Genomic DNA, 15102 nt, shown 5'->3' with positions numbered 1-15102 from the left:
CTCTTTCTGCCTTCCATACTTCAGCGGGAAGTCTTTAAGCAATCCCCCAAAGTAAGAGGTCAGACTAAGCAAGCAGGAAGGAAATTGTGGGTGCAATGCATCTGCTAAAGTCTGTGTATCACAGGTCTGTTTCCTGCTAAAGGAGCGTCAGTAGAGAGTTTACAGAAGTTTAGAGAAGTCACAGAAGCGTGAAAGAACAGGTACATGAGATTTACACATCCTGCACACATGACATATTTGGGGGATATTAAAGGGGCATAGGAGTGCCCCTTTAGTTAAGATGAGTCGCCCTCCCCCCCAAGGTTCCTCCATTGTAAGGCTCAAAGCTCTACTCCTTATAAAAATGACACCTGTTTAGCTAGTAATGTGAAACTTGGCATCCATGATCCACCCAATGAGTTCTGCAGTTGTGCAAAATGCCAAAGCAATCCAATAAAAATTGCCACAGGTGCAGAAAGTTAAAATATGGTGAACACTGATACATTTAGGCTTTTGATTCCCACTTGTGGCTCAGCATATCATATATTTCTTCAAATTCTGGTGAAAACTACTGACGTACGCTATCCTGGCTTGTCAAGAAGGTGTCACCTTTCATTGGTTTGGTGACATTCTGAGCAGCGGTTCAAAAGTTATTATATTTTTTCTGAACTTAGAATGCTGCCAGTATTCCAGCGTTTTGAATTCCACTGTTCCTGTCAGCATTCTGACAGTGGGAGAGGGGTAGCAAGGAGCTGTTGCCCGAGATAAGAGATAAGAGTAAGGTAATTTTGAAGGCTGAGAGAATCACTCTCACTGAAGGATAGATCACTGATGAAGTGGGGAAAAGGAAAGGGTAGGTTAGAATCCTGTGCGGGCTTAGTTCTGAACGTGCAGAGACACATCTATTCATTTGCACACAACTACTCAGGTCGTGACTTGCCAGGGTGTGTGTTTTTAGTGTGTGTGTGTTTCAGAACACTATAATAATCATTTTCATTTTTAAAGACCAGGGCAATTCAGTGATTAAAAACAAACAAACAAAAACAACTGCTGGTTTAAGACCAGAGTTAAGGCTATGCCATGTTGGTTCAAACTCTGCAAAGCCAGGAAATTGGGCTAAAGTCCCCTTGGTACATACTAATTTTCCATGGGAGACTCAAAGTGTCTTCTGTCACAAATACCCTTTGATATCTTAAATCCAAATGGCCTGACATTTTCAGAGATTCTAGAATTCTGTCCAGGCATCATGCCTGCCACATGTCAAGGAGATGGGCTAAAGGGAGTCCACCATACAATCAATGGTAACATTATGTCTATGTTGAAAAAAGAAATAACTCTGTTATGTTAAATGAGAGATAAAACCCACTTTACTGTCCCAGGTGTTTTGTACTTGATGTGCATGGGAGAACTTCTCTGTCAGTTTCAGAGGGCCTGAGTCCCACCCGCCCACTGAACATTTGAAATTTTGAAAGATTTTGAAAAGTTGTAACTTAACTTTTGCAAGAGTTTTTGAAGCAATATAAATTTGAGAGAAAAAGAATCCAAATTAAAAATTCACAAGGTTTTAAAAAAAGTCAAGAGCAGTTTATTCAGATTAATTAAATAAATGAATTCAATCAATTCAATCAATTCAGTTTGCACGGGGCTCTTTTGTATTTTTTTTTTCTTTTGGATTTCTGAATGGGCATCCCTAGCATTTCCTGGGCTATGGTGATGCAGGTCTCCCTTATGACTGCAGGCAACTCCACATGACACCCACAGAGATTGATCAATCCAGGGACTATGACATTGCCATGGGTGTGAGTGTGTGAATGTTCACAAGTTCTCCCTGATTAGGCTGCCCGTCTATAACCATAACGTGCCCAAGCAAAGCGACAATGGTCTCTTATTTACTGTAAGCCATCAAGAATAAATGTCAGCAAAAAAAGAAATAACCTCAGAAGGATGAAACCTCATCTGATGGATTAAAAGATCAGGGGCGGTATGTTTGCCATCCTTTTTTGAAGGTGCGGAGATGAAATCGTAGAAATCAACGAGGCGTCAGTTCACAATATGTCCCTTAATGAGGTCCATGCAGTTCTAAGCCACTGCAGTCCTGGCGCTGTGCAGATTATCATCAGCAGGCACCCTGATCCACAGGTAAGAGGGCTGCTCAATAAAGCATCTATATTTTGATTATGCTCGAGTCTCAGGGCTGAGCTGGGAGGCAGCTGTCAGAGGTGAAGGAGGGAGTCCAAGCCGAAAATACACATCCCAGAGCCAAGAAGAGCTTGTTGATCAGGCAAAGCCATAGCCCAAACAGGAAGCCCTTTGTAGCTCCTACTATCTAGGAAGGCCCAATCAGCACCCTGGGTGGGTAACAGGGCCTCTCCAGGGCCTGAGAGTGCTTTATTGCCTATCCAAACTTCAGTTCAGGAGGCTCACCACATGGGGCAGGTGCATACAGAACACAGGGTTCTAGTCCCAGGGCCTCCTGACATAAAGCCAATAAGACTGGTAAGGTATATGCATAATGAAACCCTGATGGTATTTAAGCCACTGGAGGAGGAGGAGGAGAGGAGGAGCAGCAGCAAGCAGAAGGATGTTGCATATTTCTTTCCACACCTGTCACCTGGCATCAACACCTGGCATTCTTGCATAGCTGCTGGGGTCTTCATTGCCCTGGTCAGGACAGTGTTGATGCCTGCCCTGGGGCCTCCTTTAAAAGCAATAATTCTGGTCTAGTGTTCCAAGCAGCTGGGTCCAGCAACCATGTTAATTTCCCACCTTGCCCCCAATGCAGTGTCACCTTGGGGCATTTTGGGAAATTAAAATGGCAGCTCACAATCTCCTTGTAGTACTGCTGTTGCTGGTCACCAATGCTTCTAGGGAGACCCATGTACAGCCTCTGTTGGGAAAGAGGCAGGGAGACTGCAACCCTATGGATTCTCCTTGATCTCTCAGCAGCTTTTGATACCATCATAAATGGTATCTTGCTGGATTGGTGCTGAGGGTTGGAAGACACAGTGATAAGGTGGTCCCACTCTTACCTGCAGGGATGGCTTTAGAAAGTCATATTGAAGGATTTCTTCCCCATCCCATGACATTGGAGCCGTGGGGTCCTGCAAGGTTATTATTTTATCTTATATTATTATATCTTATTTTCCCCATGCTTTTAAACAACTATATGAAGCCTCTAGGTGAAATTTTCCATGAATTTAGAATAAGGCGTCATCAGTATACAGATGGCAGCTAGGGATGTCGGAGAAATCGGAAATGGGTCCAAATGAGTTCAGATTTCTATGAATCTGACCTACGGATTCCTCAGTGGACTGGCTTTTTCACAGTCATGCAAACTTGAGATTTTTCTAGGGATGGCGGAGAATTCTGCCATGGATTTCAGTGAGGCCAAATGCACTGGATGTATTCGGCCCGCCGAAACCCGTGGTGGAACAGCCTCCCACCCGCTGCCACCCCATGGATTCCTGCCCGGGACGAAGCTTACCTGGGGCAGATGCTCTGGCGGCGGCGGCTCCGGCAGCGGCTCTGGCGGTGGTGGCAGCAACTGGTCTCTCGGCCAGCTGCTGCGGCCGCAAATGGCCGCCGTAGCGGCCGCCATTTGCATCCAGCCAGGCTGCCATGATAGGCTATGTAAGTATTTACATAGCCTATCACGGAAAGAGCAGCAGCGCAAACGGCATAGCGGCCACCGTTTGTGCTCCTGCTCTTTGCCGTGATAGGCTACGTAAATACTTATGTAGCCTATCATGGCTGCTTGGCAGGACGCAAATGGCGGCTGCTACGGTGGCTGCCATTTGTGGCTGCAGCAGCCAGCCATGGCTGGAACTCCGGCTGCGGACAACCCTGGCCGGTGGCTCCGCGGAGCTGCTGGAGAGCAGAGCCGGCCCAGGGAGGATTCTGGGGGGAGGGACGGAGCGCCTTCCCCCACCGCGAATCCAAGCTGCGAAAAGGTAAGTGACTTTCGTACATCCCTAGATTTTTCACTTTGGGGAGGGATTTGCACTAATTTGCATTAGTGCTAATGCACATTAGAACTGATATTTTCCCACTGTTTCTTCTGTTGTTTTAATTACCACACACACACACACCCAAATAAAAGAGAGAGAGAAAGAAAGAAAGAAGTGGTTAAGGCATCAAATATGCGGAGTGCCTTTTGACTGGTGCTAGGAGTCCTCTATCTGGAAACACCCTTAGAATTTACTGCTGAGGCCAGAACAAAGTTCCAAGGAAGAACTTGACTGAAGAAAGGGCTGCCTACCTTGTGTGAGAAAGGTATTCAAGAAAGTTGCCAAATTTGCAGCATTTCCAGCATGATATGGTGACCTGTCATATCTTGTAGGTCTCTGAACACCAGCTCAAGGAGGCCATTTCACAAGCTGTGGAAAGCAACAAGTTTGAAAGAGAGAGATACCAGTGGAGTGCAGAAGGTAAGGACACCTGTTTGGTGTAGAAATTAAGAATCTGGTATATTAGAGCAAAAGTAGAGCCCTGTTCTATCAGATCAAAGACATATATCTGAGGTCTCCCATGCATCCACGGGATCATTGGAGACCCAATGTGCTCACAGACACTTCTCTTGGTGCCCACTAGGCACCCTGCCCCCCATTTTTATGTTGTTTCTTAAGTTTTTTTTAAAAAAGATAACTATTATTTTTTTTAACTGGGAAGTTGGCATGCTGCAAAGCAAAGCTGCCCTTTATTTGGATTCAAAACAGTGTGGGGTGGGTTTTTTTTTTTGCATTCTAGAGTTCAGCCCCCTACCTCTGCCCTATAATTAGGTTCTTGGGCAAGTTACTTTGCTTCTAGTTTCAGTGTTGTATTTTGGTGGCAATGACACTGTATGTGCACTGTTCTGATAACTTAGTGGAAAGGGTTATATACATTTGCATAATAAATCAATAAATCAATAAATAATCACAGATTTTCTTTAACTCCCATCAGTCTTTAACCGTGCAACATGGGAGAATGCCAGGAAGGCCATTGTGGTGCTTAAACAAAGCATGCACATACATACACACACATGTTGGCACATGGAACTAGTTGAATGAGTATTTGGATTTTGGATGTTGTGTTATTTCTGCCCCCACTCCCTCAAAAAACTTTTCATTTTTGTTCAAAACACAGGAGTTAAAAGTCTGGAAAGCAGCTGGCATAAGAGACCTCCATGTGAGAAATATTCGGAGAAGATGGCTGCTCATTTCAGCCACCGTTCCCAAAAGCTAATGATCCGTTCCAGCAGCGACAGTAGTTACAACCCCAGGTCGTCTTGCGGAAATGGCCTTGCTCACCAGCTGGCTGATCTGAAAGCAAAAGGACATAGTATTGATGTACCGATTACCAGACAGCCGGCCTCATTGTTTTCTTCCTCCAGAACTAGTCTGGAGAAGGACTCCACCCCACCGATGCTCAAAGAAGCTGCTCAGCTTTCCCCAAATCACACAAAAAGGTCTGCAGAGATCCTCGTTAGAAAACCCAGGTCATCAAAACCCAAACCACCACCGAGGAAGTATTTCAAACAAGACTGTGCTGACAGTGAGCAGGTTAGCAGAGACGGGAATGAGAGGCCAAAACGGCCTGGGGACGGGAGCCCGCCTCCTTCAAATGCTCAGGTAAGCAGGTTTCCTGGCGAACGGAGGCAACAAAATTAGCAGCAGCGGCAGCAGCAGCAAGTGGGGATCTCCATGGTAAAATGTGCATCTGTAAAAAGGAGGGATGGGTGAGAAATCAATTGAGGTCACCCGTCCTGTACCTACACACAAACTGGAAGGCGGTGATACAGTGATATTGGCACTTTCCCAAATTTTGCGATGCAGTTTGCAAATTTTAAAAATGCACACAAACGTGCATATAATAGGGAGGAAATGCAGACCAAAATGTATATATTAGGGAAAGGTGTGCACAAAAGTTCGTTATATTAGGGGAAACCATTTTTTAAGTGTTTATCTTAAAAAGTGCACATAAAAGTTGCACATATTTGGAGGAGAGCATACAAAAATGCCTTATTTTTATGAATGTGCAAAAGCAACAACGACACCACACACACCAAATCTGCAAACTGATGTGGAAACTGGACAGATCAAACATCATGTAGGAAAAATGAGAAACTGAGTAGAATCTAACTTGACAGATTCATCCATCCTGAGCTATGGGTTTCAAAATATGAAGAAGGACCGTTTTCAGTGGGTGCAGGTAATGCCAGTGGGTGGGAGGGATCATAGCTAGATGGCCACTTATGCATCGTCACAAGAGAGGCCAAAAGAAGACACAGATCGGCATAAAATGTGCACATGCTCATTTATAGGCAGAGAAGCAGATTTGGAAACCATCGCTATAATTTAAATAGACTAGAATTGAATTGAATTTAAATAGACATAAACTGGTTTACAAATAAATACTTTTCCACAGGGAAGAGTAGTTTTGGGTGGGAGGAAGGTATTAGTGATCTCTAACAGATAATTTTCAGCACCTTCCCAAACGACAAATCCCTGGATCCTGTGGAGTCGGGATGGGGACCCTCCAGCGGCCTACTCCAGCCCATGGAGATCCTCCATCCGACTCCTGGAGCCTTCATGGATTCCCCTGGAGGAATTCCCGCTGATATCTTGGGTCACAGATTGAAGACAACAGCAGGGGATTTGGGCAGTGTGGGACTCGGCCAAGTCTGTTCACGCACTGTGCGCCAACCCCATGGGCATGAGGTGTGGCGGGCAAAGCCCCAGGGACTTGTCTGTGCCACACCTTCCTAATATGGGGGTTTACTGCATGGGGGATGCTGCATGGGCAAAGTGTCCTGGATGAGTCAGTGGCTCGAACACTCCTCCAGCTGCTCTCTCAGTCAGGGCAGTTGCACTCACATGCACTGCCTTCCCCGATTTTTTTTTTAAATATATATTTCTGTAAAACTTAGGGTTCCCCTGAGGCTGCTGATGCTTCCCTCTTGTCTGTTGATGGTGCCATTTTGGCTACGTGTGGATCCACGCTCAGAGAAGGGGTTCACTATTAGGAAATAGGATTTCAGGAAAAGCTGATACAAGCACCACATCAAAAACAAAACACTTAACTGGCCTGCTGTAGTACATCTGCACAAGAATGAGGAGTTTAATGATGGGTGTAGAGCTGCATGTTTGCTGTGAAAAAGGAAGTCACCCGTACCCTTCGGTTGTATGAGCTTAGAGATGGAAAGTACCAGGAAGAATATGCAAAGCGTGAGAAATAGATAAACTCATCAGTCCAGGGGTTTTCAGGAAAGTACCAAACTTTGCAGAACGACAAAAAACTTAAGAGTGAATTATAAAGATTGCAAAATTAGGGGTGGTTTTGGGTCTTCCCCCTCCTCCTCACTGCTGTATTCAAATATGCATCCACAGATGTTCATGGATGTTAGTCTGGGTGGGGCGGGGTTGGATGGGGCTTAGATTTATCCAGAATAGATATTGCCCCTTGGCTCCAGGAGTGGGGTGTGTGTGTATGTGTGTGTGTGTGTGTGTGAGAGAGAGAGAGAGAGAGTGAAAGTGAGAGAGAGAGAGAGAGAGAGAGAGAGAACGAGAACAAGCAGGCCCTTCTCACATAGTCATTTTAAAGTGTGGGCTCAGCCTAACTAGCTGTTATTACCTTGGGGTTGCAGCATTTTTAATTTATTATATATTTAATCTGCCCAATAACAAAAGTTCCGTGGGGGATTACATAGAGCTAAAAGAATAAAATGCAACATGACCCACCCTCCCTAACAATCCTTTTACAGTGCAATCCTATGCTTGTCTACTCAGATGTAAGCCCCATAAGATTTCAATGGGACTGACTCCTAGTTTGTATAGGATTGGAGCCCTAACCTTTTACTTTTGTGAGATGTACTCCATCTGTAAAATGGATAAATTTTGCTAGGCTGTCTTCTACAGAAACGTATTACATGCACGTATATAGTATATTATCAAGGGATTACAATGGATAATTTGTATAGCCTGTCTCCTAAGGCCAGCTAGAACAATGTACCCATTTTACAATTGCTGATTTCCTTGATGATATGCTGCATACGTGTGCATGTAACATGTTTAGTGATTTGATAGTTTTTCCACTGCCGCCCTGCTGAATTTTGGCAGGGGTTGTGGGGCCACCCTAAAAGCCAGGGGAAGCTGCATATTGTCCTCAATGGTTTGGGTCGAGGTTATTTGAATGACTACCTTCACCCAGTGGAGGCTGGTGGCTCCAATTTCAGTGGGGCTAAGCTTCCATTCTGGATTTCAGTCAGAACCAGCCAGAACACAAAAGAAGCTATCTAAGGGGCTTACCCCTATCCCCGAAATGGGTTCAGCACCTTAGATAGCTTTTTTTTTTTTTTAGAGTTCTGACTGGTTCTGACCGAAACCCAGAATGGAATCACAGCCCCATGGAAATCAGATCCACCAGCCTCCACTGCCTTCACCCATACCAACCTGCCCACACTCTGAGATCAACATCAGAGGCCTGTGTGTTCAACTGTCCAATCAATTAGTCTCAAGGTCATGAGGAACAGGGCCTTCTTGGGAGTAGCCCCCTGCTTGTGGAACTCTCTTCCAATTGATGTCTGCCAGGCCTCACCATTGCAGGCCTCCAAGTGGATCCTAAACACCTAGCTGTTTACCATGGCCTATAATTAAGTTAGGACTTGATTGGGTGCTGTTACATCTATGGTGTTATCTGGTATTAATTGTTAATTTTGATTTTATGATTGCTTTATTATTGTTTTTATCATTGAATTGTGTTTTGTGGCTGTAAATTCTGTACATCACATTGGAAGCATTTTCCTTAAAAGATGACTTATAAATCTTCTAAATCAATCAATCAATCAATCCAGACTGAATGTTGATGAATGTGGACCCTTGAAAACATGAGTCTGGATGGATCGGCTACATCATTTGTCAGTCTTAATCATCAGCTCGTTCTGTCAGAGTCCCCATGAAAATGTTGCACCGTTATTCTAGAGAGAGCAGAGGACAGCTCGTGGGTGCACAGAATGCAGTTTGTGCAACTATGTTTTGCCACACTTGTGTTTCCTGTTTATTCCACAGGAAGCCGGAGACCTGCAGAGAAGCAAAACAGTTCAAACTTACGGTGCTTTTGCAAACTCTTTAGCGCCGACAGCTACAGAACAGTCAAGCGTGGGCTTAGTAGCTGTGGATCAAGGAAGGAAAACCAGCAAAGGTATGTTTCGTTCTGTGCAATTGTCAGCAAATGTCTACTATGGAGTACTCAGTACAGCAGAGACGCTGATTTTTTTTAGGATTGAAATTTCAGTTCCATGCCCTGAGTCGGTGGCTGTTAGACATGACTAAAGCTGCAGTCTGATGCACGCTTATCCAGGAGTAAGTCTCATCGGACTCAATGGGGTTTACTTCTGAGAAGCCATGCAAAGGACTGCAGTGTAAGTCCCACTGAAATCAATGGAACATATTAGTTGTGATTATTTAATTCATAATGCAAGCCTATCCATGTCTACTCAGAAGTAAGTTTCACTTTCAGCGGAGCTTACTCCCAGGTAAATGTGTATAGGATTGCGGCCTTAAAGTCCCATTGCTTTCAGTGGGACATGCAGCACAGTCCTATGCCTGGTTACTCAGGAGTAAGTGTATTCAATGGGGCTTGGTCCCAAGCAAGTTTGCCTCCATGCAGGGCAATCTTCTACATGTCTACCCAGAAGTCAAACCCATTGAGCTCTGTGGAACTTGCTCCCAGGTGAGTATGCACAGGATTGGATCCTCAGTTGCAATTAACTTTAGATAGATCAGGGCTCATAGGTTGAAATGCATTGCCTCAAAACAGGAACAGGATGGTGAGGTGTAGATGTAGCAGCTGTCCCAAGAAATAGGGATGCAGTTTGTAGAAGAAGGCTGCCACCCTATGAACACTTACTTAAGAGTAAGTCTCATTGAACCTCGTGGGGCTTACTTCTGAGTAAACCTGCATACGACTGAGCTGTAATCAGATGATGAACAGCAGCAATCAAAAGGAGCAGAATCAATGGTGCATACCGAGGGCTGCTTAACAGCTAAGACACAGCGAATGCTCTAGTGGGCAGATTTCAATGTTGTTTTTTTACTGGAAGCTTGATATGCACCAACCGGACCCTGGTGCAAAAGGCATGCACTGAGAATTAAAGAATTTGGGATGGTATCCAATGCAAGTTCTACTTAGAGTAGACCAATTGAAATCAATGGGACTAAAGTTAGTCATGATTTGCTTAAGTCCCATTCATTTCAATGGGTTTCTTCTAAGTAGGACCAATATTGGATACTACCCTTTGAGCCCAGGCATTTGTTTTGAATACCAGAACTGAATGGAGCTCATGGACCTTCCACGCAAACAATCCATTCCTGGTTTCAGCACACTTCCCCCAGTATGCTTCATTTCAGCAGTATAATTGGGCATGTGTATGTGCTTTTGTTGTTGCCATTGTTAAACAAAATGGGTAGTCCTTGCTAGTCTACTGCAAATCACCCAGAATTCTATCAGTAGATCCTGGTCTACCTTCTGGCCACCCCTGCTCTAGACAGTCTGCTCCATTGTTCACATGTTAGGCAAGTGCTCTGGATATTTTGACCACAACATGAGAATTAATGCATGATCCACATATGGGATGTGTTCTGTGCCAATGCACTATTGACCTATGAAGATTTTTGTGCTGCAGATAGTTCCTACTTCTGGTGGTAACTGTTGTGACATGTGGGACCTTCAACAAATTGCATAACTGAGTGCTCCTGTCCAGGATTCCGTGTTTCCCCCCAGACTGGCCCCACCTCCCATCAACAGACAGTCTGCATTCCATGCGCATTGAGCATGCTCAATCCTTCTTTGGTTTTGGGTGGTGTTCCCTCCACCAAGGTTTTTTTTTGGTACTTCTGTAAACCTTGGGGTTGCTGGAAGCCTGCTGATACCTCCCTCTTGAGTGTATGTGGTGCTGTTTGGGCTACATAAGCAACAGCAGTCAAAATGACCGGGTTTGCATGATCAGCAGACAGTTAACAATGCACAGTGGCTTGTTAACGCATGTGCCGGTCAAATGCCGGGAGGATTTGCAGAATTACCCTCAGCAGGGCGGCTTGTCAAGTTGTCATGTCACATGTGTCGGGCCAGGGTGGCTTGTTTCCATAGGTATTAAACCATCCAGAAGCCATGGGCCGTTGTAGGATTCTGGGTGGCAACTGAGTCTTGTCAGCTGCTTGCCATCATGCATACCGAGGCCAATCTGAACATCAGCAATAGAAGGAATGATGGAATTAATACTGAGTTAGGAGCAGGGTCATCTCTGCCCCCTCCATCTCCATCATCCAACATGACACTGTTTCTAACTTAATAGGTGGATTGCTGGCTGAGACACTTTCACTTATTCCCTTTTGAATTAGACTGGAGGGAGATCACTAGTGCAGACACAACTGTGGGAGAAAGAAACCCTTCTCCTAGTGTCAAACTTATGAACACCATTGCTTGTCTGTCCCATGTAAAAAAACCAGGCTAACGAAAGTTTTCCCCACCCACATGTGGTGGTCTTTTAAGTCTGTGAAATCATTTTGGAAGTAACGAATGTGTCATTTCAAAGATTGCATAGATAGAACTGGACCTAGTTCCTTTGCTGCTCCAGAGAGGGCAGGATTAGAACCAATGGGTGAAAATGGCAAGGAAGCAGATTTTGGCTAAATATGAGGGGAAACTTCCTAACAGTAAGAGCTGCTGGCCAGTGGAGCAGACTGTCTCAGGAGGTGGTGGGCTCGAATTCGCTGGAGGTATTTAGCAGAGGCAAGGATGCTGCAGTTGCAAGATTTCCCCACTGCACTGAGCGACTAGATGGACTGAAAATGTTATTTTAAGGGCCCAACTAGATACTCTGCTAATCATAGAATAGTAGGGTTGGAAGGGGCCTACATGGCCATAGAGTCATGCATAATGTAGCCATGTGTGATAGTTTTCCTTACCCTTGTGTAAGTGTGCATGGCTCTGATTTGTGTTGGGACCATGGCACTCTGGGAGGGATGGTCAAACCTCCCCCTTCCATTCCCCCCCCCAATTCCCCCCTTCTCCCAGAGGGGTTAGAAAAAGAAGAGAAGGTCTCTATTGACTCCAATGGAAACTTTATTTTCTTTTTTTAAAACACCCCCCATGGGGGTAGGGGGGGAATTGGGGGGGAATGGGGGAGTTTCCCCCCCAAAGCACCATTATTCTAATTCAAATCTGGGGTGTGTGCACTTACACAGGAGTAAGGAAAATTATCGTGCATAGCTATACTATGTGTGATTAGCACAATATTTTGCTTGGTAAACTGTTAATAACTCTATTATTCTATTGACTCAAACCTAAAAACTGCCCCAAACAAGAGCTGACATTGTATATAATCATAAAAAGGTAAAGGTGTCCCCAACCAGTCGTGTCCGACTCTAGGGTGTGGTGCTCATCTCCATTTCTAAGCCGAAGAGCCAGCGCTGTCCGAAGACGCTTCCGTGGTCATGTGGCCGGCATGACTGAACACCGAGGTGCACGGAACGCTGTTACCTTTCCCACCGAAGCGGTACCTATTTATCGACTTGCAATTTCTTGCTTTCGAACTGCTAGGTTGGCAGGAACTGAGACTGAAGACAGGAGCTCACTCCGTCACGCAGCACTCGGGTCTCGAACTGCTGTCCTGCCAACCTTCTGGTCTGCAGTTCAGCGTCTTAACCACTAAGCCATGGGCACCAGTATATGTTATGCTAAGCTTTGGGAAGGATCAAACTTTCCTCCCGCTATCAGGATTCACTCGCAGGCATAGCAGTGACAATGTTGCACTTTGGGAACTTTGATGTGCTGTTGATCATATTTACTTGTGTTAATCATATCTTCTCAATTCAGGGAAGTCTCTCTCATCTACTCAAAGGCCTGCACTCAGAAGACAAGCAAGGGTGGATTATAGTCTTGAGGCTACAACAGAAGACCCTTGGGTTAGAATTTCCGATTGCATAAAAAGCTTGTTTAACCCAAGCATGTCGACAGACAGCTGCTCCTTAAGCTTGCACCCCAACGTTGGCTCACATGAAGGCAATCTCACCTCTGGCTGCTCAGAAGCAGCCCTGCAGAGATCAGACATGGAAGAGGTTGATTCTAAAGCACCCAGGTCGTCTGATGAAGGCGACTCTGTGAAGAAAGGTCCACCAGTAGCACCTAAACCAGCCTGGTTTCGTCAAAGCCTAAAAGGCCTGAAGAAAGGGAATTCGGATGTAGCTCAGAAAACAACCACCGACCACCGCCAGAGTGTGTCTGACAATGAACTTGGTTCCACTTCCAAGATCCTTCGGGCCTCACCCCGAGGATCATCAATAAAGCAACGAATCAGCTCTTTTGAAAGTTTGGGCTCTCCTCAATCTCCTGAAAATGGAAACAGAAAGCTAAGCCCAAAGCTGTCAATCCAAAAAGAAGGGTCTCCTAGCAGACGGGAGCCCAGATCTGCTATGATTAATCTTAACCAAGTTTCTGCTGGTAATGTTGATTGCCAAGGTTCTGAAAACACCCACCTTCTGCCATACCTAGATGCGAGTAACGTAGATTCATCTTGTTCCTCAAGAGAGGAAGGTTCCCCAAGTCCAAAGACAAGCCCCAATACCCCGACTGAATCTTCTTTGACTTTGCTACCATCGCAAGGCATGGAACCTGACTCCCAAGTCACAAAAGCACCAAGCAAAAGAGCACGGAGCTTTCCCCTTAGCTCAGCCCAGTCCTGCGAGATGCTGAAAACCAGTGGAGAACAGTACAGCAACATCTATTCCATCAGCAACCACTTCTCATCAGCTTTAATGAAATCACTGCATTCCTTTCTTCAGTTTTCACCGTGTTCTGGGAAAAACCCAGGGAAGTCTCACAATGGGTCGCCAAAGTCCCATGGAGAAGAAAATGGGACTACTCTCTTGCATACCGGCGAAGCTCCTTCTACAGACACCAGCTTTTCTCTTAAGTAAGGCTGATTTGTGAATGTTAAGCATTTTTTAAAACTGCAATTAGTTTAAACATGTATTTCTTATCAGTAAACAATTCCCTTGAATTCATCAGTTGTATGGCAGCGGGGGGGGGCAGAACCTCAGGGTCTCTTGGGTTCCAAATCCAGCCCTCCTGGGTTACCCAGATGGCCACACCCCCTTGAACTGGCCACACCCTTTCCCCCAAACCAACAATTGTTTGGGAGTTTCTTGGCTTTTGTGCAGTTTTCCTCATTCTCAAGGCCGAAATACTGTTCCCAATGCTTAGCCACTGCCAGTAAGAGCTTTAAGCTACAATGTGCTGGTATTTTTGGCCCCACACCTTTGGCCAAGCCATCTTTTGCTTTCAGCCCCATCACTACTGGTATATGTCCCCTGAAAGCTTCTCTGAAATGGAGTTCAGCTGTCGGGCTGAAAGAGGTCCTGCACCTGTTTTATAGTTGAGGACAGGGATGACCCAGCTGGCAGGCCATGAGCCAAATCAGACTTTCACACTATTTTTATTCATTTATTTATAAGTATTTTAGGTGCTGTTTAGGGGTGGAACCCTCCCAAGGTGGTGTACTTAAAAGAAAAACACAAAACAGTAAATACCCATAAAACCAGCAATTAAAATTAAATCCAGCAGCCTCCAAAATACAATGAAGTAAAGACCAACCAGGACTGGTAGGTTTTCAGGGCTTTCCTGAAGGCTTGCAAAGAAGGGGTCTGTTGAACGCTCAATGGAAATGCATTACAGAGGTATGGGGCCAGTACTGAAAAGGCCTTCTTCCTTGTACTCACCATTGTGAGTTCTTATTTGCAGGCAGGTGAGAAGGGCCTGCCTGAATGTCTTCAGAGTGTAGGTAGGCTGGTATGGATGAAGTAACTTGGACCCAAACTGTTAATTTTATACAACCTCTGATGCCCCTACCAAATTTGAATCAAGGTCTGTTAAAATGTTTGCCCTTTTGTGGGGGGACGAATAGTCCTATGAATGTATGTGTGTGTAGAAATATTTGTCCCTCCCTTAGATTAATGCCTGCCAAAAGGAAAGGAGAGAAAGGCAGGGATGGGCGAATGAGTGATGTTTGCGATCGCTAGGATTCTCCAAGCATTGCCTGCCACTCACCTTCTGCCTGGTTCCTGTTCATGTTTGCGATCTCTGATACTT

At 45.2% G+C, this 15102-nt stretch overlaps 1 protein-coding gene across 1 annotated transcript in view; it reads left to right on the top strand.

Annotated features, from left to right (window-relative positions):
* The window catches only part of IL16 (interleukin 16), a 56864-nt gene that overhangs the window by 26781 nt on the left and 14981 nt on the right, over positions 1-15102 (top strand). Inside the window, exons 11-15 of the mRNA XM_084817248.1 lie at positions 1986-2118; positions 4319-4406; positions 5104-5588; positions 9024-9156; positions 12832-13927. Of these exons, the coding sequence (XP_084673374.1) occupies positions 1986-2118; positions 4319-4406; positions 5104-5588; positions 9024-9156; positions 12832-13927 (1935 nt within the window). The remainder of the gene's footprint in view (positions 1-1985; positions 2119-4318; positions 4407-5103; positions 5589-9023; positions 9157-12831; positions 13928-15102) is intronic.

The sequence above is a fragment of the Heloderma suspectum genome, chromosome 11 (genome assembly GCF_057233095.1).
Source record: "Heloderma suspectum isolate Gila_16-S chromosome 11, 16-S_ref, whole genome shotgun sequence".
In the NCBI taxonomy this organism is placed as follows: Eukaryota; Metazoa; Chordata; class Lepidosauria; order Squamata; family Helodermatidae; genus Heloderma; species Heloderma suspectum.
This window is presented reverse-complemented; position numbering and strand designations above follow the sequence as displayed.